At 36.9% G+C, this 25,614-nt stretch overlaps 1 protein-coding gene across 15 annotated transcripts in view; it reads left to right on the top strand.

Annotated features, from left to right (window-relative positions):
* CDH18 (cadherin 18) overlaps window positions 1-25,614 on the top strand; it is a 689,972-nt gene that overhangs the window by 538,571 nt on the left and 125,787 nt on the right. For all 15 annotated transcript variants that reach the window (XM_080377753.1, XM_080377755.1, XM_080377756.1 and 12 more), the window contains 2 exons: window positions 8,364-8,658; window positions 16,889-17,008. In XM_080377753.1, the coding sequence (XP_080233879.1) occupies window positions 8,364-8,658; window positions 16,889-17,008 (415 nt within the window). The remainder of the gene's footprint in view (window positions 1-8,363; window positions 8,659-16,888; window positions 17,009-25,614) is intronic.

Raw genomic sequence — 25,614 nt, forward strand, 5'->3', positions numbered from 1 at the left:
AGTACCATGAACTGAAGCACTTTTATTGTGTGCTTGTGCCCATTGACAGGAAAGGCAAGATTCTCATGTTTTATACTGGCGTAACACCTCCTTATTGTAATTTAGTAACAACACAAACTGAAACAGTACATTCTTCTTCAAATGGTGATGTATTGTGTCCAAGGCTTCTTTTAGTAACTGGGTATCCTCAAGGCGTTTGGATTGAAACTTAGTCAAATTTATGGTCCTTCTACATGGATGTAGGAATCCAAGTTATTACCAAAATTACAGATTTATTGATTGTAAACTGAGTTTTTGGTGACAGTGATTATGCAAAAATGATGAAAACTGAAGACCACTCAATTCTATAAATTTGTCTAGAGAGCGTGAAATAGTTTTCTGCATGGCTTAGTGACATGTAACATCAGAGGGGAGAAAGGAGTCATGCTTTGCCAGAACAGAATGCTGTGAAGTAACATAACATCAACCCATGCATTAATTACTTGCTCAAACACATTGAAGCCAGAATTTTGGCTACCATACAAACAATCCTAGCACAAATCTGGCTTCAATTGTCAGAATTATTTGGCTGAATGTAACAATGAAGCATTCTTTTGAAGTGTAACTTTAGTCTCTCACAGTTTAATTTACCTTGCAGTTTTGGTGGGTAGGTTTTTTTGTTGTTTGTTGTTGTTCTTCCCCCCTTTTCTATTGATGATGCTTTTCTGACGGCATGGAAAAGATGAGTTTTTAAATGTTTTGTACTTCTATAGGCCTTCAGGATTTTGTTTTTGTTTTTTTTTTGTTTTGTTTTGGTTTTGGTTTTTTCTTCTTTTTTTTTTTTATGGCTTCAGGTGTCCATCCTCTCCCACTTTCTTTGGGAATTGCAGAGTTCAGCATCGTCTAATGATACTGCAACTGGATAGACCAAAGTCTGGTTAGGGGCTTTTAACATCTGATTTGTTCTCATATTTCTGGGTGGATTTCAAGTCTGTGAAACTTAGATTACTCCTCTTTGCAAAAGGAATAATGATACTTGCCTTTCATGATTTTCCTTAATTAGTCAGACATAAAGGCAAGATGATATGACAGAGTGAAGTACTTATCTTACACTAATACCTCGTGGCCATCCTGCATAAATATCACTGCAGGTGAGCATTTCATGGGTTAAAGGCAGTGTGCTTCCACTCTGAAACACATTTCCTGGCTATAGAATAGTACTGGGGAATGAGGAGTCTTGTTTTCTGTTTTAAAAAAATCTTTTTTTTTTCAAATAGGACCCAAACAAAAAGACCAACTTGATTTCAGGTGTGTTCAATGAGCTGTAGTCACTTATCTAGAAGTCACTAGAAGTTTATGATTAGCATGTTCTGCAGCAGGATGCCTGTCCAGCTCTCTAAAACCTGTAAAACAAATATGCTGTGTAAATCCTACTTTCTTCTTGAAAAAAAGAAAAGTTTCTATGCCTATCGTAACATTTGTCCAAGTAAAAGATGTCTTAAATGAATGCTTATAGCTCTGAAGAGAATTCAGATGAAAACTTCAGTAGACTGGAAGTATTTTTCTTCTATATGGGTTTAGACACATCACACACTGAAAGTACAATTTTGGATTCTGTTTTTCTTAAAAATATATAGTGTTCTTTGTAAAACAAAACAACAGTTTTATACATAAATGTTTATTGTATTGGTGTTGGATTCCAATCTTATTTTTCTTGTCATGCACTGCAGTCCTCCTTTATTACTGAGAGAAAAGAAAAGCTAATGTTGACCACTTGCGTCAGCTTTAGTACAGCTGATGTTATTTCAGATGTGATTGCTTATGCACCTGCATACTTCTGCCATTACCCAGTCTCCCCAAAAGCACTAGCAAAGGAGTGGACTTCAAATAAGCACAGCTTGCAAGAACAGGTGTTTGTGTGCTATACTGTTCTACTGTGATTTTAATACTATTTCAGTTGTGTTTTTCCTGGATGATTGCAAACCAATTATTTTTTTCTATCTCTGAAAGCTCATTCAGCAGATGGGGGCAATTGCAATTCTGTGTTTTCTTGCTCTGACAAGGGTGGGGAATAGTTTCTTCTCGATTTGTGGACACTGCTATGGATAATACAGTTATCTCCTGGGCTAATGATTCCCTCTGAGAATTCCATCAAAAGGTGTGACATTGCCCAGAGCAGTATCTTTCATTAAAACATATTTTGTAGCTTAGACCAAAGAAGCAAGTCTGCAGCAAATCTGAGGATACTTTTACTGCATAGGCACAATAAACATTTCAGTAGTATCTGCTAGACTCTGATTTTGCAGTGTGTACCATTCAGAATAATTTTATATGTGTTTTTTACTACTACTAAGTTATTGTATCATTTCTTTTAAATTACATGTTCTGTCTACATAAATGTCAAACCAAGTCAACATGATTGCAGTTCTTATTAGAGAAGATGAAAATGTTTTTTACTCAGTGTTTCAGTGTTGTACCATTAATTCTTTATGCGTATCTACATTTTGATGTTTTTATTGAAGCATTAAACAGTTGTGCATAACAAAAGTGAAGTAACATACATGCATTCTTTTTTAATATGTTCTTACACTTTGCTAAAGCACATGGCTCATTGTGTTTGAGAATAATTTTGTCATTCCTCTAGGCTGGGCACTTTGGTAGACTTTGCTGTGGTAGTGTTGTGCTGGGGCCCTCTTGTTGTCTGTTAAACTTATTGACAATGACAAAAGAATTGTGAAAGGGAGGTTCTTCTGCTCTCCTTGAAAGAACCTGCTGCTCCCCAGACAGAAGACAATACTTTATTCAAAAGCATAGTGGTAGTGTCACTACCAGAATCTAAGTTTTGCTTTGGAATTCTGTGCGTATCGTTTTTATTGTTTATTATTTGTCAGCTATTTTTTAAATTATTTCTCTGCAGTTATTTCAAAATAATTTGAGTTTATATGTGCATAGCCACTTCTGCTCTGATTAAATCGATTAGGTTAGTGCAGCAGTTCTTGATTTTTTTCAAATCAGCCTTGGATTTGAATCTAGCACATGTATGGGAATCTCATCATGATTTTTTTTTTTCTTCAACAAAACAATGCATATCTTATATCCAAATCCAATAACTTATTGATATTCCAATTAAAGGTGGTACACTCTCCTTTCCACCCCAAGTTCCAGCCAAAGCTCTCTGTTCAGCCAGGTCAGCCTTCTTCCCTGCTGGCTAACCTTACAGCTCACGGGGGCAGCTTGCTACTGTGCCTTAATGTTTGGATCTATGATTTTGCTAAGCATTAGCTAAAACAAGTATGCAGAAGATGTATGAAGATGGAAAGTAGTGAATAAGGCCAGTAGTTAAGCAGTAGCCACCTGACCATTTGGTTTTGCAATTAGGCTTTAGCCACCTGATCACTTTGTAGTTACTAGCAGTAACAATAATGCATTAGCTGGGCTGTAAGCCTACATTCTGTGCATTCATTTTACAGCAATCAATATGCTGGTGCAGCAAATTATGATTATTTTAAAAACTTGTATCAAAATTCATATAAGAATATAAAGAAAACTCATAAACTGAAATGTTTGATATACTTTTTCACTCATGCCTTTGGAAAATGTAGCCCTTCTACAGTTTCTGCAGGATTACTAGAAGAGAGTTATTTAAATGGAGTGGTGGAAGAAAAATTTTGAAATCTTAGGAAAACAAGGACACCTTTGTTGCTGTTCTGCAAAATCAGTTGTAGACTGCTGATATAGGCTAGTTAAAGACTGAAGAAACATCATAAATCATCCTGAATCCAACCTGTTATTAAATATGTCAAGAAGTGGAGCCCACTGGGTTGATAAAGGTGACATTCCAGATATGCTCTTCAGCTATAATTTTCAGTTTCTTCTTTCCCTGAAAATTCAGCAAAATAAAGACAGGAATAATGCCCAAAAGGGGATGAAAATTAAATACTTTCTGGCAGTTTCTGACGTGGACAGATTCAGAGTATTTAATAGCTGTGTTCTTGTTAGGACTATAACCAAATCAGCAGTGATAAGTAATGTTTTCAGGAGCCAGTCCATCACTTAGGATAGAAACTGCATTTCTACAAGGAATTTGGAAGCCTGCAGTGCTTGGAAGTTGGAGAATTATTGATGTTGCTGTCTGGTTGCAGCAGAGTGAGGCAGCTCCCAGGGGCTGGGGCACTGGGGTCCCCCAGGTGGGTCATGGCAGGGCCAGCCAGGAGCAGGGCAGCCGGGGGGGCAACAGGGAAGCCCCTGCACCGGGCACCTCCCTGGGGATGGGGCCAGGCCAAGGCTGGACTGGGACATGGACCCACGGGTGGGCCCAGCTCAGCGGGACCCATGGCCGGGTAGGGCAGGGCTGTGGGCAGCTGGAGACCAGCCCTGCTGGAGGGTCACTGGTGCCAAGGGGCTGCAGTGAGGTCCTGAATCATGGGCAGGGTTGGATGAGCCCTGGCCGGGTAGCGAGGGCCAAGTGGTGAACTCAAGCTTTATTCCTCTCTAGTGGTTAACTAGGCAAACCCTTGCTCTGCAGAGTTGTTTTTAAAATAGGGTTTGGGTTCTGAGGTGAGGTTGCTTAGGGAAGCAAGCTGAAACAATTTAAGAAGGACAAAATAGCTTCTTTAAATAACAGTTAAAAAATTACTGCATAGATCAATATATAGTCATCACATGAGGTGGACTATCATAGAAACAAAGACCTACCGAAAGACATTTTCAGTAATGTTTACATAGTCAGAGTTAAAACCGATACAGAAATCGGAGAGCTGTGTTGTGATGTTTGGCATATTTCCCTTGTATGTCTTTTCAATGCTCGTTACTCATCTCAACTTTATGAGTAATCATATTTCAGTTTGTGATGTGTTTGTATTTCTTTTTAAATTAAAAGACTCCCACAACGTTTCAACTTCCTGTATCTGACTGGTGCAGCAGGCAAAAAAATAACACCACATTTTGTGTTTAAGCTATTTATTCACATTACTACGACGTGTGTCTCATCCTCTAGTGTATACGTGTTCTTGCAGTAGTAATTGGCAGAGGTGGTGGCATCTCATTAAAAAGAAATGTCCACACTATTTCTATGGATCTGGATTGAGATGACTTCCCCGGGTCACACAAATTATGTCTGAACTGGTAAACAGAACATGGGTTGGCTTGAGTCTGCATTGCTTAGTGGCATCCCCCTCTCTGTCAAATTAATCTGAAAGAGGAATAGTCACAGCAGTCCCAAGTAGAGAGAAGGTCTGCTATTGTCCAGCTAGATTTTCCTCCCTTGCTGTGTTTTAAATCATCATAGACATAGCTGCAGAAATACAGTCTCTCAAACTGTGTATGCGTAACCTAAGCAGTGTATTGCATTTGTTATAATGAGAAATGCTTTTGTGGAATAAACTGCCTGTTGTGGAGATGATTTCATAGTATGCAGAGTAAAGAAAGAAGGGCAACCATGCTCAGGGACATGGATCTCTCATTAATCTGGTAGTCATGGTCTTAAGCAGGGATTCCCAGGGACTCTCTTCAGCACAACAGATACTGCAAGTAAGCATTTGACATTTTCCTTCTTGGGCTAATTTGTACTGAGATGGAAGTATTAAAAAAGACAAGCAGTTATTTAATCTTTACAGGAAAACTGAAATATAAACAAACTGACAAAGGAAAGGCCCCTTAGTTATGCAATAGAAGTGATATGCAAAATCCTCCTATGTGAATTTTAAATTCAGCATTAGAAATAAAAAGGAGAAAGTCAAAGCGTTACATTGCAAACAATATAAGAAATATCAGGAAGGTAAAGGAACAGGAACTTCTCTTAGCTTTCTCTTGTTTTCAGTTGTTGCCTTACAACCACATTGTAAAAGACCCAGTTATAAATTGAATGCTTTCAGTGTTTATTAATATGCAAATAATATTTTTTTAACAACATTCCTGACTGCATTTTTCCATTGAATTTTTTTGGGTAACATGATGTTTAGTGGGAATAACACATAATTGATCGGTTGTGCAATCAGCTGAGAATATTTTATGTTTTTAAACTTATTACTTGTTAGATGTGAAAGCCCACTGACTCAGAATGTACCTGGATTTTCTTCACTGATGGCAAGTACAAATAGTTGTTTCTTCACAACAAAAAATAGCTAATGTTACTGATTTTTCCAAGCGTTCCATACATTTCATGCTATCACAATTGATTTCTGAATGTGTCTTTCTGCGGTATGGTATTGGAACGCCATGTCTATTTTGCTATTTGGATTTTGAGGGAAGCTTACTTCTCTAAATTCTACAGCAGTTCCTTATTCTGTTGATTTCTCTACCTATGTAACCAATTCCTTAACCGGTTCATCCTTTCATAATTCCAGTTATGAATACCATGATTTGTGTTGGGATCTCTATAGGATATACCTGAAGATGCTTTTATGCATATGCATGCAGTTAAAAAGAGAGAATGAGGATGGAGACCCTTCTGATATTTCCCAGTTTGGAATAGTTTTAACTTACCCGCTATTCATGTTTTTAGGAATAAATCACTTCAGAGAACATTTTGACTTTATAGGAAGTTTGGATCCCTGTCATTTTACATTTAGTATATTATTCCTTTATTAATAGAATACAGTATTATTCTGAGAATAAGAAGAGGTGTAATCATAACTTTCCCATCAGTGCTCTGAAGGAAATGTGTAAGACTGTCCTGCTGTCCTATAAAGGCAAAGCCAAGCAAACAGACCCTTTCTCTGCTTCTTTCTTAATTTTCAAAGTAAATTAAAAAAAAATCCACAGTGGTGACCTTTTTTTGTTTTGGTTATTCACTCGTATCTTCTTGTGACTCAGAGAAGTATATGACTGAAGTTACACTGAAGTTTATATGAACTGACAGTCTAAAAGTTATTAGACTTCCACCTCCCAAACCCTCCTACAGGACAAGATATAAATTATGTGTGACACCATAATTTTATAATTTAAGGCAAAATGATAAAGTCATCAAGCCCTATATGCTTATTCCTTGTACATATAGTAAGCTAGATATTTTTAAAGACAAGACAAAGACCTGGGGGAAAAGGTACAAGGAGAGAGTGAGAAAATACCAGCACCTCTGTATGTTATGATTTAAGTCACAAAAAGAAAAGATAATTTGTACCTCCAGAAGTCTTATTTTTCTCTCTGTCCAACCCAAAATGGTTTCTAAACTGCAAAGGGAAAGGAGTCTGGAAACTGACACCTGGTGTTCCGTTAACTAAAAATAATATCTCACATTCTGCTTCTGCTTTGCTCAGATTCTGTATAGAAACTTCATAGATATTGAGACATAGTCAGGGCAATGGCATAAGAATAAGAATGAGTGAGTTCTTAAAATGAGAATGTTTCCCTTCTGATTTAACATCACAATATAACTGCACAATACCTGAGGCTGTTCATTTCTGCATTATCGCTTTGTTCTCATTGTGCACCTCAATAAATACATTCTGTTCTCAAAGTCATTTTAAGGAATAAAACCAAACACAAAGCCTCTCAATCTATCAAAAAATCACCTCTTCTTCTCAGAGAACACATGCTAATATTTAATCTAAACAGGTAATTCTTTAAAGTCAAGTTAGAAGCACTGAGACTTAATGGGTAGCTGTTTCATGTTATCTCTTAATACACCAGGGTACTTAGTGACTTTTCCTTCCCCCCATCTCACCCCCCCAAAGATCAGCTTTATTGCACACAAGAAGGGGTATAATATTTATTTTATGGTTCAAAATGTGTGTTAGGAACAATGAAAATGCTGGAAGTATCATTCATTACTTAATTGTAAATAATTTGAATACAAGCAAATTAGGTGACTCTCTAATTAAAACCAAATTAACAAAAACCAGAGAAAATGGCTGTGTTTTGTTGTGGGGTACTGTAATCCTGGACAGACATCTGTCACTGTGTCCTTTTGCAGTAATGGATGCTGTCCTTGGCGCCAGGGAAGGTAATGTGGGTGGTGGGACTGAACTGCAATCATTGAAGCAAACAATCGTCAGCGTGGCTGCTCCAGGCTTAGTGCTTAAGGCAGTGTTTCTAGCAATGAGTGTTGTAAGACAACTACTAGAAGGACTAAAACCAAACCAAACTAAAATAAAAACCGCTCCAGATACTAGAATGTTCTCCACGTAGGGAGATTTTCTAGAGTGGACATAGAACCCAAGAAATCCCAGCTTAAAAAATAAACTGTGCTAGCTGGAAATGACCCTGAATAGAATGACTGACTTGCCAGAAATAGTGCGTGAGGAATTACATCAGGAGGTGTAAAAGTTAAAAACTAGTGTAGAATGATGCTAGCAGTTATTTTACAGTTTTTGTATCTAGTGTGCAATAACTTTTCATGAAATTTAATATGTCATTTTATATGATTTTGTGTTTATATTCTACAGCTGCACTCCAATTCTGACAAAGGTGATGGATCAGTCAAATACATTCTTACTGGAGAAGGGGCGGGGACTATATTTATTATTGATGACACAACCGGAGACATCCATTCAACCAAAAGCCTAGATCGAGAGCAGAAGACTCACTATGTGCTTCATGCTCAAGCTATTGATAGACGGACAAACAAGCCACTCGAACCTGAATCTGAGTTTATAATCAAAGTGCAGGATATCAACGACAATGCACCAAAATTTACAGATGGACCATATATTGTTTCTGTGCCAGAGATGTCTGAAATGGGTAAGGAAAGCAAATTTATTCAACGATCTTTTAACAAGTAAAAATGCCATATACTCTTTGAGAAAGCTATGACTGATTATTGTATCATTGATTGTACATAAAAGATATTACCGTTGAGAAGATACAATAAGACATCAAATGCAACCTTCTGTGTTGCTTGGGACATTCCTATTGAGAAAGCAGTGCAGACACACACAAGCACCCTGGCTAGAGGAGAGTCACTCTTAATCTTGAATGTTTTAACAGACATTTCTGGGCAAATGGTGCTTTGCATTCTAGAAACAGATGTCTTCATGTATCCTCATTCAACTACACATTTTATGACAATCTCTTATCTCTTCATGAGTAGTCTGTGCAATTTACAGAATTAAACAAATGCAACAAAATGGTAGTTTTCTGGATTATTTTAGACCATGGTGTCATATGTTTATTTACCTTTATTAAGTTTCTTACAGAGTGAACAGGAGTTCGAAAAAATACTGATAATTGGTTTTTCCTGTTAGAAATGTATTTCAGATAGTCTTATTCTTTGAGGCGCTGCATTATGTGACCAGTTTTCTTTGTTTATGGCTTCTCTGGTGTTGAAATGAGTTTATAACTTTTCTCTAATGTCACATTATCAAAGCTACATAACTAGCCTAGGATAGACAGATAGAAATATTACTTTTGTACTACTATTTTTTTTTTTTTAAGAAAGCTTAACTGTCTTTGTGAAATATATTTGCTGTCTTTTACTACTGAATGGACAGTACAGATAATTACCTCGTGAACACACACTTTTCCTTTCTACCCCCAAATCCCTACACACGCCATCTAAGAAACAAGCTTCAAATTTGAGATGTATCTAACTTTCCCAAGTGAAAAGTAGACAATTTGTTCTTCTCTTCTTGCTGTTTGTCTAATAAGCAGGAGATAGAGTTTAACTTCTGCAGAGTAGAATTTTAAAAATTAAAAGGAAAAAATACTAGAATACATGTAGTTACGCAACTCATAAAAATAATGATCATTTAAGAACAAATTAATATTGTCATTGCATCTTAATGGTTTGTTATCATTTGATCACTTTGAACAGTAATGGTAACTCATGTGAATAGATCAGAAAATAACAAAGTGTTTTGTTCCATACTTGGAAGTCGGGTGCAATATTTTGTTAATATAATTATTTTGGATGGGAATATACCTTGTACAGCTCTCCAGTGTAGATAGGTGAAATTAATTTCAAACTGGGAATCTTCATGTGGTTCATCTTCTAACCTGACATTATTATGCTGAGTTCAGGCATATGTGATTGTGTAATGAGAGAAGTTTAATCTGTCCATGGAAGTCTACATACTGTTTGAACTGTATACAGTTTCACAGGAGGCAAAGAAATACTTCATGTGGAGAGACTAAACAGGCCAAAACCACAGTTTCCATTACAGATATGTATAGTAAAAATAATGCATTATGAAGACATCTAAATTTTTATTGCCTGTACAAAGGAAGTGTGGCATAAACAGGTGGTAATCATACCAGACCTGGAAAGACCAAAATATATTAGATCTTGTTCCTGAACCATGGAGTTCAGGGCTGTGACATTTCAGCAGCAGAGACTGGTTTTTACACCAGTAGTGTATTTATTGACCTTAGTGGCATTAATCTTGCATAAAGTGGAGAGTAAGTATCCTTTCCTATCAACCATGTAAAATCAGATTCTATTAAATGGACTCTCAAGCTTATCAAATTTAATGTTTTAAAAGGATAGAAAAAAATTTCCCACCTCCTCTTTCTTTCATCCTGACTTATTACTACTTCTTCATTCTTTCTTTCACTGCTACTGCCACTACACTGACACACAGGAATATTTCCCTGATTTTCTTCTCAAAATGCCCTGCATAGATGATCTGAAACATAATCTACCTGCATGTATCGTAATTCTCTTGTTCTAACACTTTGTTCTTTGTGGGTACTTTTAGCATCTTTCTCCCTTTCCAACCCTCTCCTCTCTTACAAGTCCTCCCACAGTGTGTTATTTCAGATGTCTTTTCCCAGCTGTGCAGAACTCTAAGACCTTTTTTCCTGTGGTCCCTCTTGCAACAGTGCATGAAGGGAGAAACATCTTTCTTTGGTCTTCTATTACGTCCTTCTCTCTTCTTCTTTCAGAGGCCATTGTTCCCATATTACCCTTCAGGTTCCTGTTTATGAACTTTTTTCTTTCCACAGCCTTTTTCACTGTAACTGGGAATTGTTACCTCATCTTTGCTTGTAGTTTTTGTCTCCCTCCCACAATTTATTGTTATTATTTATTAACATTATTATTTCTAATAGCCTCTCCTTTGTCTCTACCAGAAGAACAATCTGTTAGCCATTCTTACTTGGTCAGGATCCAGCTAATAAAGATTTTCAGATTATAGATCAAATATATTGTCATTCCTTAAAATAATTTGCAAATTGTCCGTTGTTCCCTTAAACCACAGCTTCCCCTCAAATACTGACTTCCTTGTTCTAATTTTTTATTTCTCAGAGCTATAAGCAAGTAGGTCTCCATTCCATCTACACAGTGATGCTAGTGCATAGAACAGAACACGCTTTTAATGTAGGATTCCCTATTTTAACCATCTAAGCATAGTATCGTAAATATCAATCCCCAGAGAAATTTATGGAAGTACAGAAGGGCAGTAGTTCTCTGAGTAATGTCATAACACCAGGACTGTTTAAGCAATATACCTTTGTGGGAAGTACTACAATTAGGGGATAGAGCTCCCAATAAGAATATTGTGGGCCTGTCTGAAACCTCTTCAATTGTTACTGGTAATTCACTGTGGCACAAAGCTTTACTTTTAGAGCTGCAGATCATTTCAGTATCATCTAAGCTCTTAATCTCAGTTGTCTCTTGTTACACCACAGACTGCCTTGATGTGAAATTCATTTACTTTATCAACTGTCTCCAAAAATGCGTAACTGTCATCTTCTTTCTACAGTTTCCTTTGTCTTTAATGAAGACCATTTTACTTAATTGATTATTTCCTTCCCCTGTGGAAGCCTAGAAGGAAATACAGTGGAAAGGAAATCAATGTTATCCTCAGAGTCCGAAGCAGCTAATATAAGTGTTTACTGTTTGTTCATTCTGTTTATAAAAGCTGTCTTTGTTTTCATCCTCTCAGAATGTAAGTATTCTTACATAGATGTTAGTCATAATTCTGTAGCAGTCTGAATCTTGGTATTGTTCTACAACTACATTATACAAGTTACTGTTTTCCAAAGGGCAATTCAAATGGTCAGTCTGGGATGGCATTTTGGGTTATAAACCAGAGTGGATTATGGTAAACCAAGAAAGTTTTAGTGCTAAAATAAAGCATTAATGCATATTTTTAATAGATTAAATACTTTGCTGGTTGTACCTGAGGAAAATCATTAAAATATCTATTCCATAAAGCTTTCCTGTTGTGTGAATAAAACTGAATTTTCATATCTTGCCATACAGGCAGTCTGCTGTAGGCATACTTTGTATTTTCATTGCAAATTTATGATCACAGTTTTCTTATTCCCTTACTGAATTGTTTGTGTTTGTTGCATACTGAAAGCATTATTATATTGTCTGCAGTTTCAGGAAGACTAAATCTATTATTGTTTCCACAGTATACATTTTTTCTGTCAAATAATGGAGATCCCTATGCCATTTTTATTAGTTCTTCAATTAGCATGGTTTTTGATATTTAGATATGGAGACTATACATACATTGAACCTCTTGTTGGTATATTATACATTTCTAAGGAAGCTTCACTACTTCGAAAATTTCTTTGGTTTTTTTACATGGTCATTTAAAGAACTTTGAATGTTACTGTCTGTCTGTAACAGCCGTCATGCTGAGTGGCAGGTGATATTTTTGATCTCTGTTATGCTGTTTAGTTTCGGCAGCAGATTCCTCTCTGTCTCCTCAAGAAGTTAGCTGGTATTTTTCCCACAAGTTGAACCTTTCTTGATCTACTTGTAAAAGCTTTAGGACCTTTATGGCTTGTCTTTTTTTAGGTCACTGACAACAAAGTACAGCTAAGTTTTGTTAACTGATTTGCCAAATATTAGATCACAGTGTTCACTGTGGCACACAGTGAACATATTATTTAAGCTTTATGTCCTGTGTTGAAAGAGCTGAAAGAAAACGCCTATTCCTTGCCTTCATTGAAACTTTTTTCCTAAAAGTTGGCTCAAGAACCAATGTTTACAGCTGAAATTATTTCTTCTGCGGTGTAAAAAAACCTTAGTTTCATTGAGAGCTGTAACTATGCTCTGTTTTAAGGTTTATGAGTCATCATTATATAAATCTAAAAGGAAATAACATATTTAAATCAGTAAAAGCCTTCCATATTCTACTTATTTTTAGGCATCTCCAAAATGAGTGAAATATTGCATCTTAAGTTTTCTAGCGTTGAGGTCATACGTAAGAAGAGTATTCCCAATAAATTCTGCTTAGGAAATCAGTAGACACACTGGACTTTTCTGAACTTCTTTCCAGGGCATTATAATGTGAGGTAGTCATAATTTCAGATAATCTGAAAGTTAATATTCATGGTGGTAATAAATATGATTTGTATGAGAAGTACCTATTTATCTTCCGGTGTTGTTTGATTTTTATCTTCTAATGAAGACAGCTGACAAAAAAACAAAAAACAAAAAACAAAAACAAACAAAAAAAACCACAACAAAAACCCAAACAAAAAAAAACCACAACACTGAGATTTTCTGCAGTGAAGGCTTGGTTCAGTAATAGTTACTGGACTCGAAGTGTTGATTTCCTGATGGAATCACTGTTTTCTAATGAAGAATGAGACTAAAATACACTGTGTTGACTTGTTAGTGTTTTAAGACAATTTTAAGAATTAGGTTAGTTAGGCAGGAAATCCCTGTGTTCATTAAACTTCACCTTTTTATCACTTCTTTTAGTTTTTGTTCAGTATTGTTCCATTTGAGATTTAAACAGAGCAGCAAACTATGGGAAGTCATGCATACAGATCTGCATTCTCAACAGACATTTTTTATTGAACTGCCTCATTAAACGTTTTTTTCTTCAGAGAGACAGATGGAAGTATTTCCCTTCAGCTTTATTTTGATATATAACTTTACAAAAAAATGTTTGTAAACATATTTTAAAAAAGAGAAAAACCAAAGAAAAAAATGTGAGGTAAAACCACAGTTTGGTTGCCCAAATAAAATGGTCCTTATTTTTGATAGCAGATAAAAGGCAAAGCTTACAGAGTGGTGTTGAGAGCAATCAGATGATTTCACAGCTCTGTATAAAAGCATTATCTAAGAATTGCCAATCTGTAATCTCTAAACTGTAGCAGGGAATCATGTGGAATGGTAGTTATACTCTGAATAAGCAGAGCCTCCACTTTGGGGAGAAAATATTTTTTATTGCCCAGCTGTAGTGTCAAAATGCTTTTGCAGAAAAATTTTGAGGTTTTCTTCACAATCACTTTCACAGTAGGTTAGTGAAGAAGGTATGGAAGGTATGCCTCTGGGTCCAATGTTTATACCTGTTCCAAGGTCTCCAGGGAAATTAGATCATAATTTTTTATATTAGATTGTTTTCTTCAGAATTGTTAGCATTAGAAACAGCAAGGCAGCTGTACTGTATATTTTTCCATCTAAATCCTTCATTTGCACATAGCTGAACAGCAAAAACTGATGCTGCATCTGAATGGTGCAAATGTATTTGGAATCGTGATTTGTCTGTCACGCTGATGAGCTGAGTGATTCTAACTTAGAAGGGTGTATTGGAAGAATTGGAAGGTAAAGGTACCCTCTTCACCTTTCTTCTCACAAGGCTTTCTAAACCATAGCTTTCACAGGCTGCCTTTCCTCTGCTCAGCAAATCGGGCAAGAGTTAGGCAGAAGGCCAGTATAGATATGTCTATTAAGCTGCTGAGTGTGCTTGTGTCATACAGTGAAAACGTTAAGCATCAGATGAGCTACATTGCACTGAATGTGGTTTTCAGAGATGGAGGGGAGGGGGGGTGAGTTAAAACTTGTGATTCCAAGTGTTCTTTTAGACGGAAAGAGAACACTTTGCCACTATTCAATACCAAATTACTGTTATCAGGTGTTTCTTAGGAGAGAGATACAGATGTATTAGAAAATTACTGTGGTGGATTTTAAGTTGTAATAGCATTCCATTCATGCTAAAATGACCTGTCAGCTGCTTATGTGAGATACCGCCTTTCACTAGCCCTGTTTCTTTGTCCCACATCAATGAGCAATACAAGCACTCAGATTCTAACCCCTACCTTTTAAAATAAGGAAGGGAGGGAAGCCAGTCTCTGAAGAATGAGAGAACCATGAAATCGGTATTTTCTTCTGAAAAAGTGCAAATGGGAACTCAGCCTGTTAGATGAGTAGGTAGCTGCTGTTAATGGGAAAATCTATAGATAAAAAGGTACAGAAGTTGCCCAGCACTCTGGGTAGCAAACTCTGGTAGGTGACTGACCATACCTATTGGAGTGGCTGGTTTTTGTTGTATGCAATCAAAACCAAAGTAATTAAAAAAAAAAAAGTCAGTGTTACCGTTAACTCCCGATTAACTAGTTAACAACTAGTTAACTAGTTAACTAGAACAAACCACTAGTTCCAGCATGATTTGATTACAATATTCAACTTCAAATTCATCAAGGTATCCTTATATCTGCCATGTGAATATATTTATCAATGAGACTATATGCATTTGGGCTACTCAGAGACCAGAAGACACCACATTCAAGTGTGCAGGCATATTTCCTGTACCTTTTACTAAATTTCCTGTAGAGACACAAAAAGCAACTTTTGGTATCCAAGTTTGTGTGACACAATTGAATGAATAGTTTCTCAAAGAATGAAGAATGCAAATCTGCAAGGATTCGAATGCTTGCTTTGCTGTACTGAAAGTGAGACTCCATGATTTTAGGTATTTCTATTCCCAGTGCACACTGAGGATGTGCACATTAACAAACAGTTCTGTGCAATGAAAACCAGTCTGTGAAGCTGGAACTGAGGATCTGATGTCCGCACCATATGTTTTTGGGAAGTCTGATTTCAGACTAGTTCTCTCCTGGTGTCTGAGACTAAATGCCCATTAGCAGTCAGAATAAATCAGATAGGCTTCTAAAGCACATCTTCTGGTTTAGTTTCATCCGAAGGAATCTAGTTAATGTGGTCTGAAACGGTTCCATGAGGCAAATCAAAGTACAAGAAGTGGGGGAAATCAAGAGATTCAATTCAAAAGCATACTTCTCACAACTAAGATGGGAAATTTAACACCCCAGAGTGGAGGTGATGCCTCAGTTGTTAATTTAACTGAGAAACTACTTTCAGATGCAGAATTACACAAGAGCAGCCTGTTCGGATTATTCCAATATTTTAATACAGGGCAAAGGAGTCTGTGGAGAGCAGTGTCTGTAGAAGGTTAAACAAGTGGGATGAAGACTGAACCTTTATTAACTTGCAGTCTTTCATTGACTGATTTCTTATGTGAACTGTTGAGCAGTGATAGCAAAAAAGATTAATGATTAAATGTCTTGAAAAATACAGTGAAATGTAAAATCACTTGTCTCTATTCTATCTGTTCAGTACTTATGCATTTTCTTTTCTAAAAGTGTTACTTATAGGTTATCCCACTTCGTGACATGCTAGAAATTGTGATTTTATGTTTCTAATGCTTTTATTAACAGCAAATATTTGTCTTTTGAACTCCTTATCTTCCTAACTTGGATCCGTCATTGGAATTCTCACAAAGGTTCTAGTAATTATTTTGGTTTTAGATCTTTGATGCCTTCCAATAGCTAGATTTTTTTGATTCACTTAGTATCTTTTATTGATTTGGGGGCATTTATGCAAATTATTTTAAAGATGCACTTCAGCATTGTTTTGTATTGTGAATGAAGATAACTCTGAATTCTGTAAACGTGAGTTGTTTAGAAGTCTAAGCAGTATCTAAGTTTTGGATGTATATGTTTGAACATGCATAGATATGCCTGCTATGTAGGTACTATGAATATGTCTCTATATATGTAATTAAGTTTTTTTTATATATATATATATATTCAAATTAGTATAACCAGTTTTCTTTAAAAATATGATATAATAATAACATACTGAGAAAATGTTACTAATCTCTCAGTTGTAGAATTTGAAGACAGTAGAGGTTTCAAAAGACATATTTGTATTTGTTAGAAAGTTGTTTTTTATTATCAATTAACTTTTATTTTCCTGTATATACAGGTACGTCTGTTCTACAGGTGACAGCCACAGATGCAGATGACCCTACATACGGAAACAGTGCCAGGGTAGTGTACAGTATTCTTCAGGGACAGCCATATTTCTCTGTTGACCCTAAAACAGGTAGGTATTTTATATTTCTGTCAGTGTGATTTGTCTTAACATGTTTCACTTAACTACATCTGGTAGATGAAATCCAATGTACAAAATGCAGGTGGGTGGGATTTTATTTTTTCCTTATTTCCAATTATATCCTACTTCTTGCTTTTAACACTATGAAATTTAAGAGTTGCTATGTTTTGTTGAGTACTAAAATGAGCCTACTGTGTACAGAATTAATTCTGCATCACGCTATGATCTGAGCCATTCAGGAAACTCAAATAGCACTTTTTCATCTTTTCAACCCTCTTTTTAGGAAGTGACTCGAGTGTGCCTAATACATTATGATTTTATGTGGTTTCTGTTGCCTGAAGGGTAGGCTTAGGAGGATTATTGAATGTGTGCTTCAACACGTATAATAAATTAATATCATTCTTGTATTTATAAAACTGCAGTATTGCCATTTCACTGAAAATTTATTCTATGAATCAAGAAGTAGAACGAGCTGAAATATTTATGCTTAAATTCTATGCATTGCCCTCTCCTTTTTTCCACAAAGTGTAAGTTATGCATAATGAATCCAAACTGTTTTTTTTTTAAAGAGAGAAGAAATTTCTTTTGGGAATGAGGGTTGTTACTAGTTTTAGATTTTCTGAAGAGCATTATCTTGAATATTAATATGATGATACAATTTTAGTATGCATTTATAGTTCTTAATAATGAATTATAATTTAAGAAAGTACTTTTTTATCTGAATTTTGTAACAGTTTTTCCCTATCTATATCAAAGCTTTAATATTGAAAGAATGAAATACAGTGATCCTACACTTAACTGTAGGGAAGAATGATTATTAAAATGTGCTGAAGTGAAGTAAGTATACTGTAAATAGTTTTCATTGTAACATTTTTACATTTCAGTGTCTTTGCTTGTGCATTTTAATCTCTTTGGAACTTGAAGGTATGTGCTTGCTTCATTGCAAGAGAGGTGTATCTGTGCCATCTCAGCTAGCTTAGAGGTTGGGCCTGCTTTGAGTAGGAGGCTGGAGTCAGTGACCCCCAGAGGTCTCTCTCACCCTAAGTTATTCTATAAATTTGTGAGCTCATGTTAGATAGGACTGAGAGAGCAAAGCCTGACAGGGTCACATGGAAGGACTGTACAAGGTGCTAGGAGGCAAATGTGATGCAGTCCTGTTCATACATACAGTGTTTCTGGAACAAACGCTGGCAGACACCTTACCCAGCCACGTGTGAATACAGTCTGGCAGAGTACTGGCTGGCACAGGCTGAAACTGCTCGGGGGTACATGGTAACAACTAAGAGGCATGGAAGACAGTGATACATTGCTGCAGTTTTCTCTCCCCTTGTTTGACTTAGAAATACGACCTTGGTCTACATCTCTGCTTCTGTTTTGGCACTCTGAGGCAATGGCCTATATTTTTATTTTTGTAATGTTGTGGAACTTGTAGTGTGGAGCTGCTATTCAGTCAGTAAAGAATCATAATGGATGTTCTCAGTATCAGGTCTGTATCACAAAAGAAAATAGTATTGTTATATTGCTGTTTGTATGTTGTAAAGAAAGCAGTTAGGACTGTATTTTCACTTCTCAAGTCTTAGGCTTTGACAAGACATACTAATTCTTTATGAACCTAAACTGTTTTTAATATGTGTGTAGAATATGAAAATGATTCTGATGCCATACCTTAGTCTATTGAAACAGCAAATGAATAAATATTTTATGAGGTAATTAGGCAGTGAAACAGTGGAAAAAACCTGGAGAAACCATTTTGATTTGATAAGTTGTCTTTTTTTAATTGCAGAATAACAGTTAATTAATTTGCCATGTTATAATGGAAAAAAGAAGAAAATTGGAAATGATGGGAACGTCTTGAGGAATAAAGTGTTTCACTATGAAATTTCACTTCTAATTTCTTGGGTTTAAGACTCATTTTCTAAAAACATCACTCGGCTGAATTTGCAAGCATTTCTATGACCTGTTTTTCATAAGGCTTCAATTGTTCAATTCCATCTTAACTTTATTTTTACCTCGAAGATTTCTGAATTTACACTGCATGCACAAACTTCCTTTCAAGAGAGAAGGGGCAAAAAAAGGGAAGAAAAGAAAGAGAAACTTCCCAACGTTCATGACTGAGTGTAATATTTGTGAAGCCTTAGGATCTTTTATGGCTATCAGTCAGGCTTCTTGGAGCTATCAGATGCAGATACCAAGGTGTTCATAGCTCAAGTGTGAATATTCATCTTAAGAAGTCTTCTGCTTCTAGGTTAGTGCTGCCTAAACTTGGTTTTGAACAACTTACTATCTGAAGACTTGAAATTCTTAGAAGCTTAGTTTAGTGTAGTTTAAACAGGATTTTAGAACTCACACATCTGAAATATAATAGTGGGTCAGCACCAAATTACAATTTTTGAATTAAAAAAACCTGTGTTCTTGGCAGAAGAACACCTTTGTTAGCTTATCTGAGATAAGGCTTGTCTCCACCCACCAGAAGGAGGGCGAAGGTGCAGTGCTGGGACAGTAACCCCCCTGCCCTAGTTAGAGACTTGAGCTTGGGTTCCTCCCAGAAAAGCCTCAGCCTGGTGGGCCAGGCCCGAAACCCATCATGAGGAGTCAAGAGGAGATGCTGCCCTGATCACCCTTCAGGCTGAGGGAACTATACTGCCTACAGGGGTACAGGACACATTAGGGGATGCAGGGAAGAGCTGTATGATATTGTGCTAGACTTGTTCTTGCATGTTTAGAGGAAGGATCATAGGCAAGAAAAGGGAGGGATTGAGATGGATTAGGCAAGAAGCAACAAGTGAAAATAGAGGGATAAGGGGATAAAAGGGGCCACTCGTGTAAAAAGGCTCCCGCTCAGCACTGTTGTCTGGTCATGCCCTGTGCTTGATCAGCACAGTCTGTCCTGTATCTACTTATGCTCCCTATCTATTTTCCTGAGTAGAAGGGGCTCTCTATCTGTATGCAAGTGTGCATGGAGGTTTAAGTGCCAGCAACTGGAGCTGGACCATGGATCAGTGGAGCCTGTGTGTCTGTGTTGTCAGCAAACTGGAGGGTGAAGAGCCTGTGTGCATTGCATGGGTGTGTATGTCAGTGTGGGATCACTATCAGGTGTCACGATGGAGTAGCCAGCGAGTCAGATGAGCAGCTTGGGTGATGGGTATCCACATGGCCAAAAGTCTCGGCCAGATACTGGAGAGACCAGAGGGCTCACGAGTCAGCTGTTGGAGGGGCCAAGAGGTCCAGACCAGCCTGGAGTGACTGTGTAATCTGTGGGTTGACTGAGAGGGCTGTTTGCATCTGTGTGTCTCTGTGCATGAGGCAAGGGGAGACCAGGGAGCCAGGAGCCAGGCTCCAGGGTGCCACAGCCAGATACTGGGGGTTCGTAATATATATGTGGGGATGCCACTGGGCATTGGGGGTCCAGGAGGTCCAGAGCCACTTTACTGGGTATGCTTAGTGTGTAAAGCCCAATACTGGGGGATCCATAGTATGCTGGGGTGAGTGGGGATGTGTGAATCCCTTCAGCTGGAGGGGAGCTGCAGGCCTCAGGCTTGTATGTCTGGGTGCCAGCAACCGTGAAGACTGTGGATCCAGGTTCCAGCTACTGGACAGAACAAGTGTCTAAGATGAGTTACAGGAGAGGTCCATGTTGAGTACATGTACATATTACCAGCTATATAAACCGTCCTTCCTTCTGATCTGCCAGGGAAGGATGAAGCTGCTTGTGCCATGGTGTTTGAGTGCTGAATGTTTCTCTCTCTGTCACCCACTTGTGTGTATGTGTTGCATCTCTGTGCGTGCCTCTTGGGAACACACATTCAGCCTCACTACTGCTTCTATATCACTGGTTAAAACCGGGGAACTGCAGCAGCCCCATCTCCATCAGGCTACCAGATCTGGCAACTTGCAATAATCTTTAGGTTTTCAGTTGATTGGCTCTAGGGCCTGTGTTTTGTTTTGGTTTGTTGTTGGTTTGGGGTTTTTTGGTTTGTTTGTTTTTTTTTCTCTCCCCTAGGAAGGAAAAATTGTAAACTCTGTGTAGAAATTTGCTGCAGTTATGTTGTTATGGCTGTGAATATCAGAACATAAAATAAGATTTTTTAAATCCTTTGAGTTCTAGTGGCTTTCTAGGAAGTGTTTTGTATTTGTATTTATTAATTACTTTTAGTAATTAGCTGTGAGATGCAATAATAATTAGCTATGTAATTAGTAATTAGCTGTGACAGCCTGCACTGGTTCCTGTTTGCTTTCCTCCCCAGTTGTAGCAAAACATTCTGCTGATTTTTCATAAATAAGTATGTATTAATAATGCTGATGAAAGATAGAGAAAAAGTCAATGTCTAGATCCTAGCTATATTTGCAAAGATTATGCGTATAGGATTATATGATTTTATAAATCAAAATATTCAGGGAACTCCAGAAAAGATGAGTCACATATCCTTTTAGAGTACCATTAATGTCACTGTAAAAATAAAATAAAATACAAAGTTGTTATTAGCGAATAATAGAGCAAATAATGTACTAATATACTTAGTATTGTAATACAGTTCCCCATCCCCCCTTCCCCCCCCCCCCCCTAGAACTTATCTTTTTAAATGCCCAAATATACATGAAAACTTTTCCTGGGAAAACAAACACCCACCTTTACCAAACCTTTAGGGTTTTTGATCAACGAACTTGCTGAATGATGTATTACTGGTTATTCTTTGCTTATGTCAAGTGTGGCTCATCAAAAAGCTACGGTGAACTTTTGACTGGGAACCCGACCCCAGAAGCTCATTTTTTCCTGAGGAAACCTCAAATTAGACTGTGTGCTTTTTCTAGCAGCTATAGCAGCCCACTTTCAGTTGACGCGTTTCAGGAATGAAAGTGAAACCAATAGTCCAGTTTTACAGCTTATACAGTAAACCCATATCTGGAGGTTGTTAGCTACACACAGTTCTTCCCAGAAGCATTCCCAGATGCATCAGTCTTTCCGAACAGAACACACGGAGTGAATTAATCTGTGGGGCATTTGTCCTTTCAAATCAGCAGTTCAGATGAAATAAGAGATAAAACCTTCATACATTGCAGTTTTGAATTGAAATGTGGACAATGGTGTGATGGGAGAGAAACACATTTATCATTTAATTTAATGACTGTGAAAAAACATTTGATAGTTGTGTTTATTTGTATATATAATGATCTGCTGTTAAGCAGTAATGTTACAAAGATCTTAATCATGTATCAGCTTGTTTGGGTTATTTTGTCTTGAAAATAGTAAATAGTAAATAAATGGGTATGCCTATTTATGAAAGAACATCACTGCAAATTAGTACAGGCTAATTGTGAAGTGTGAGAAGAGTGTCAAACTCCTTCTGCTTTCTGTCTTCACAATAATATGAAGAACGGCCCCAAGAATCCCTATAAGAAATGACATATTTGCTAATTATGCAGTTTGGTTCCTGACTGAGAGCACAATACAAATAATAAATATAGTGGCTGAATAGATGCTTCCAAATATAGAGATGCACCTCATAAACACTAAATGAGCAACCCCTGAATTTCAAGACTTTTTGTCTTCTGTAGTTATTATTCTTATCCTTTCCTAGAAGTTCTTGGCCGTATTTCATATGAGAATGACAGATTTTGTTGTATTATAGTATGTAGAATGTAATTTTAAAGTTGCATGTGTATTCCTCTGTAAAACAGGAAAAAATATTCATTGTTTATCAAGTTATTCACCAATTTGATATTGCTAAATAAATGTTTAGAAACCCCATTGTTAATTAACAGAATCTATTATAATGGAGTTCTTTTAATACTGAGGCAATAATTTCGGATTTAATGGTTTAAGGTCTACCTCATTTCCTTATTTTAGAGAAAATAAATTGGCATGAAGAGGAATTGTATAGACTTTCCAGTCCCCTTTGCATGTTTTAGTAGAACAGTGTCATGGTATCCCAGACAAGAATCTACTGTAATAATTGGAGTAATGATAAAGTATTTCATGACCCTATGTCTCAGCCGTACATAGGAAATCATACTAGTTAGTAAAATAATTTCAGAAATCAAATTTTGCCACTTACTTGAATGAGCATCCTTCTTTTTTATATTAAGAAATCTTGGGGTTTTTTTAGTTGAAATATCTTTCTTAGTGTCATCTGTTTAAAATAAATTTGTTTACTGGGTATAATGATTCTCTCCTGATACACTGGTTGGTTCATATTGGAGTGCTAACTGAAACTGGAGAGTCCTGTGTTTAACTGTCTCTTTGCTTCATGCTGAGTGGCTCCAATATAATTTTAATGACCTTATGGGGCTATAGAAGTATCGTACATAAATTGAATGCTTTTACTCTAAAGGAATACTTTTATGATGTTCCCCTAACTCCATAACTAAGACACCACAGCTGATGCCCAGTTTTCTGTAGCAGTCTTAAAGTAAACTTAACCTCCTCTATCAAAGTTTTTACATATGAGCTCTTAAACTGTTATCGTTCAATAATTAAATATTTAAAAAACAGTAGGGGTGATTCCATTAATCATAACATTTTGCTAATTACATGTCCTGTTTGAGTTAGGTAAGGAAATATCTATGGTGAAACTTCAAAATCTCACTTGTGCTTGCGTTGCATACTGCTTATTTTCAGCTATTAGTAAAAACTCCAGCTTAATTATATGTGATTGGTTTCCACTTAATATCTAGATGAGGTCACAGTGAAGAATTAGTCTGAATGTTATTTTTATTAGTGGTACATCTTGATAACTGTGTAGGATTAAAATATTTTTTTTTTTACGCATAGCGCTGTAATTTTATCTTGAAGTTTTAATAACTATTCCATATTCAGGTTTTCATATGTTTATTTTCCATCAAGGAATTTCTGATATATTGTAACAGAAATTACGTCTCTAGCATATATAATTGCCAAAGTCAACAGGTTGTTGTCAAGAGAATCACTAGAAATTTAAACTCAAAATTTGAAGGTGTCTTACCTCTTTTTCTAATTCTACCAGGTACTGTGAAATGCAGTCTTCCATTCCTGAAGGAACACAAATAGGTGCTCCATCTAAAAATGTTGTCATGAACACTTGTTTGAGAGCGTCATCTGCCAGCTCTCAGCTAAGAGTAATGTAAATATTGTAATGTTCTTTGCTTTCAATTTCAAGTAAACACTAGATTTTCTACACCTACAGTTTTCACACTTTTAAGATAAACTCTGAACAATGGACTCAATTCTCGCAGTTTTCTTGTGTGTTCAAAATAATGATATATTGTTACAGTTTTCCTTAGTTATTCGAAGGATAACTCAGGCCATCAGATGGATGGGCAGAGAGATATGAGAAGTTGAGTAATCCACTGTTTCTGTTAGCTTTCTAAGTTCCGGTTTGGTACAGCTGATGATTTTATGAGGGCATTGGTATAACTGAAACCTTGCTGTTTACGCCTTGTTTTCCACTAGCATGGAAACCGCACAGAAGGGTCCGTGCTAACCTGAGGTATACCGAAAGGAGGGGCAAACTGGTGCATTGCAGATGTGTAATAACAAGTGTAACACCAAAGCAGCAACACTGCTTTAGAGCAAAGATCTGTACAACCTACTTCAGTGTTTCTTACAATGACTGCTGTTTGCTAGGCCATCGTCTTGCCTGTGTCTCCTGATGCAATTTTTGCCATCCACCCCCGGGAGATTTTGCGGTCCGCCTGCTGAAGCAGGCCTTGAAGAGCACAAGATGGATTGATCACTCACCAGGACTACTGTTCTGGCACTGTACTTCTTTGCTGGTTACCTACCACCACTATCTCTTCCAGCACCAATCATCAGTAGTCAAAAAGGACAGGCATAGGAGGCAGAAAATCAAGGGCAAAAAGACTGCCTGATGTTCCAACCTTTTTTTTCCCCCTGTGCTATGAGATGTACCATGTGTATTACAGATTGATTTCAGAAATAGGGAAGAAACTATTCCTTGATTGTTTTGTTCTGTTTGCTTTTGTGTTTGTTACACTTTCATCATCTGGTATTATGAACGACTACTATAGACAATCTGTGTTGTCCAGCCACAAGTTATAATTTAAAAAAAAAAAATTGGAACATGCTTCTGTAACCACTAATTGGGAATTGGCAAGTTCCCAGATCATATTATTATCTTAGCTTCCTAACCAGGACTGCTGCAGTATGGTAACTGCATTCTTTTTGTTGATAGACAACTTTTTTTTTTTAAAAAAAACCTTTTATCTATAAATACACAGATAATATTTTTACACTTACAACATAATGTCTGGTTATTGTGGGCCAACCCCAGCAGGCAGCTAAGCTGCACACGGCCCCTCAACCCTCACTCGCTCCCCCCACAATAGGATGAGGGAGAGAACAGGAGGGTTAAAAGTGAGAAAACTCATAGGACAGTTCAGTAGGTAAAACAAAAGCTGTACATGCAAACAAAGCAAAACAAGGAATTAATTCACAGCTTCCCATTGGCAGGTGTTGATGCAGAAGGTTCAAACACAACTTATATGGCCAATGTGATCAAGTTCGTGCCACTTCATAAAGGGATACACAGCAATTTATACACTAGCACAAAGCACACACATTGCTTCTAGGTTGCTAATAGGCTAAAGCTGCTTGTCTATTC

The sequence above is a fragment of the Falco punctatus genome (genome assembly GCF_963210335.1).
Source record: "Falco punctatus genome assembly, chromosome: 3".
Lineage (NCBI taxonomy): Eukaryota > Metazoa > Chordata > Aves > Falconiformes > Falconidae > Falco > Falco punctatus.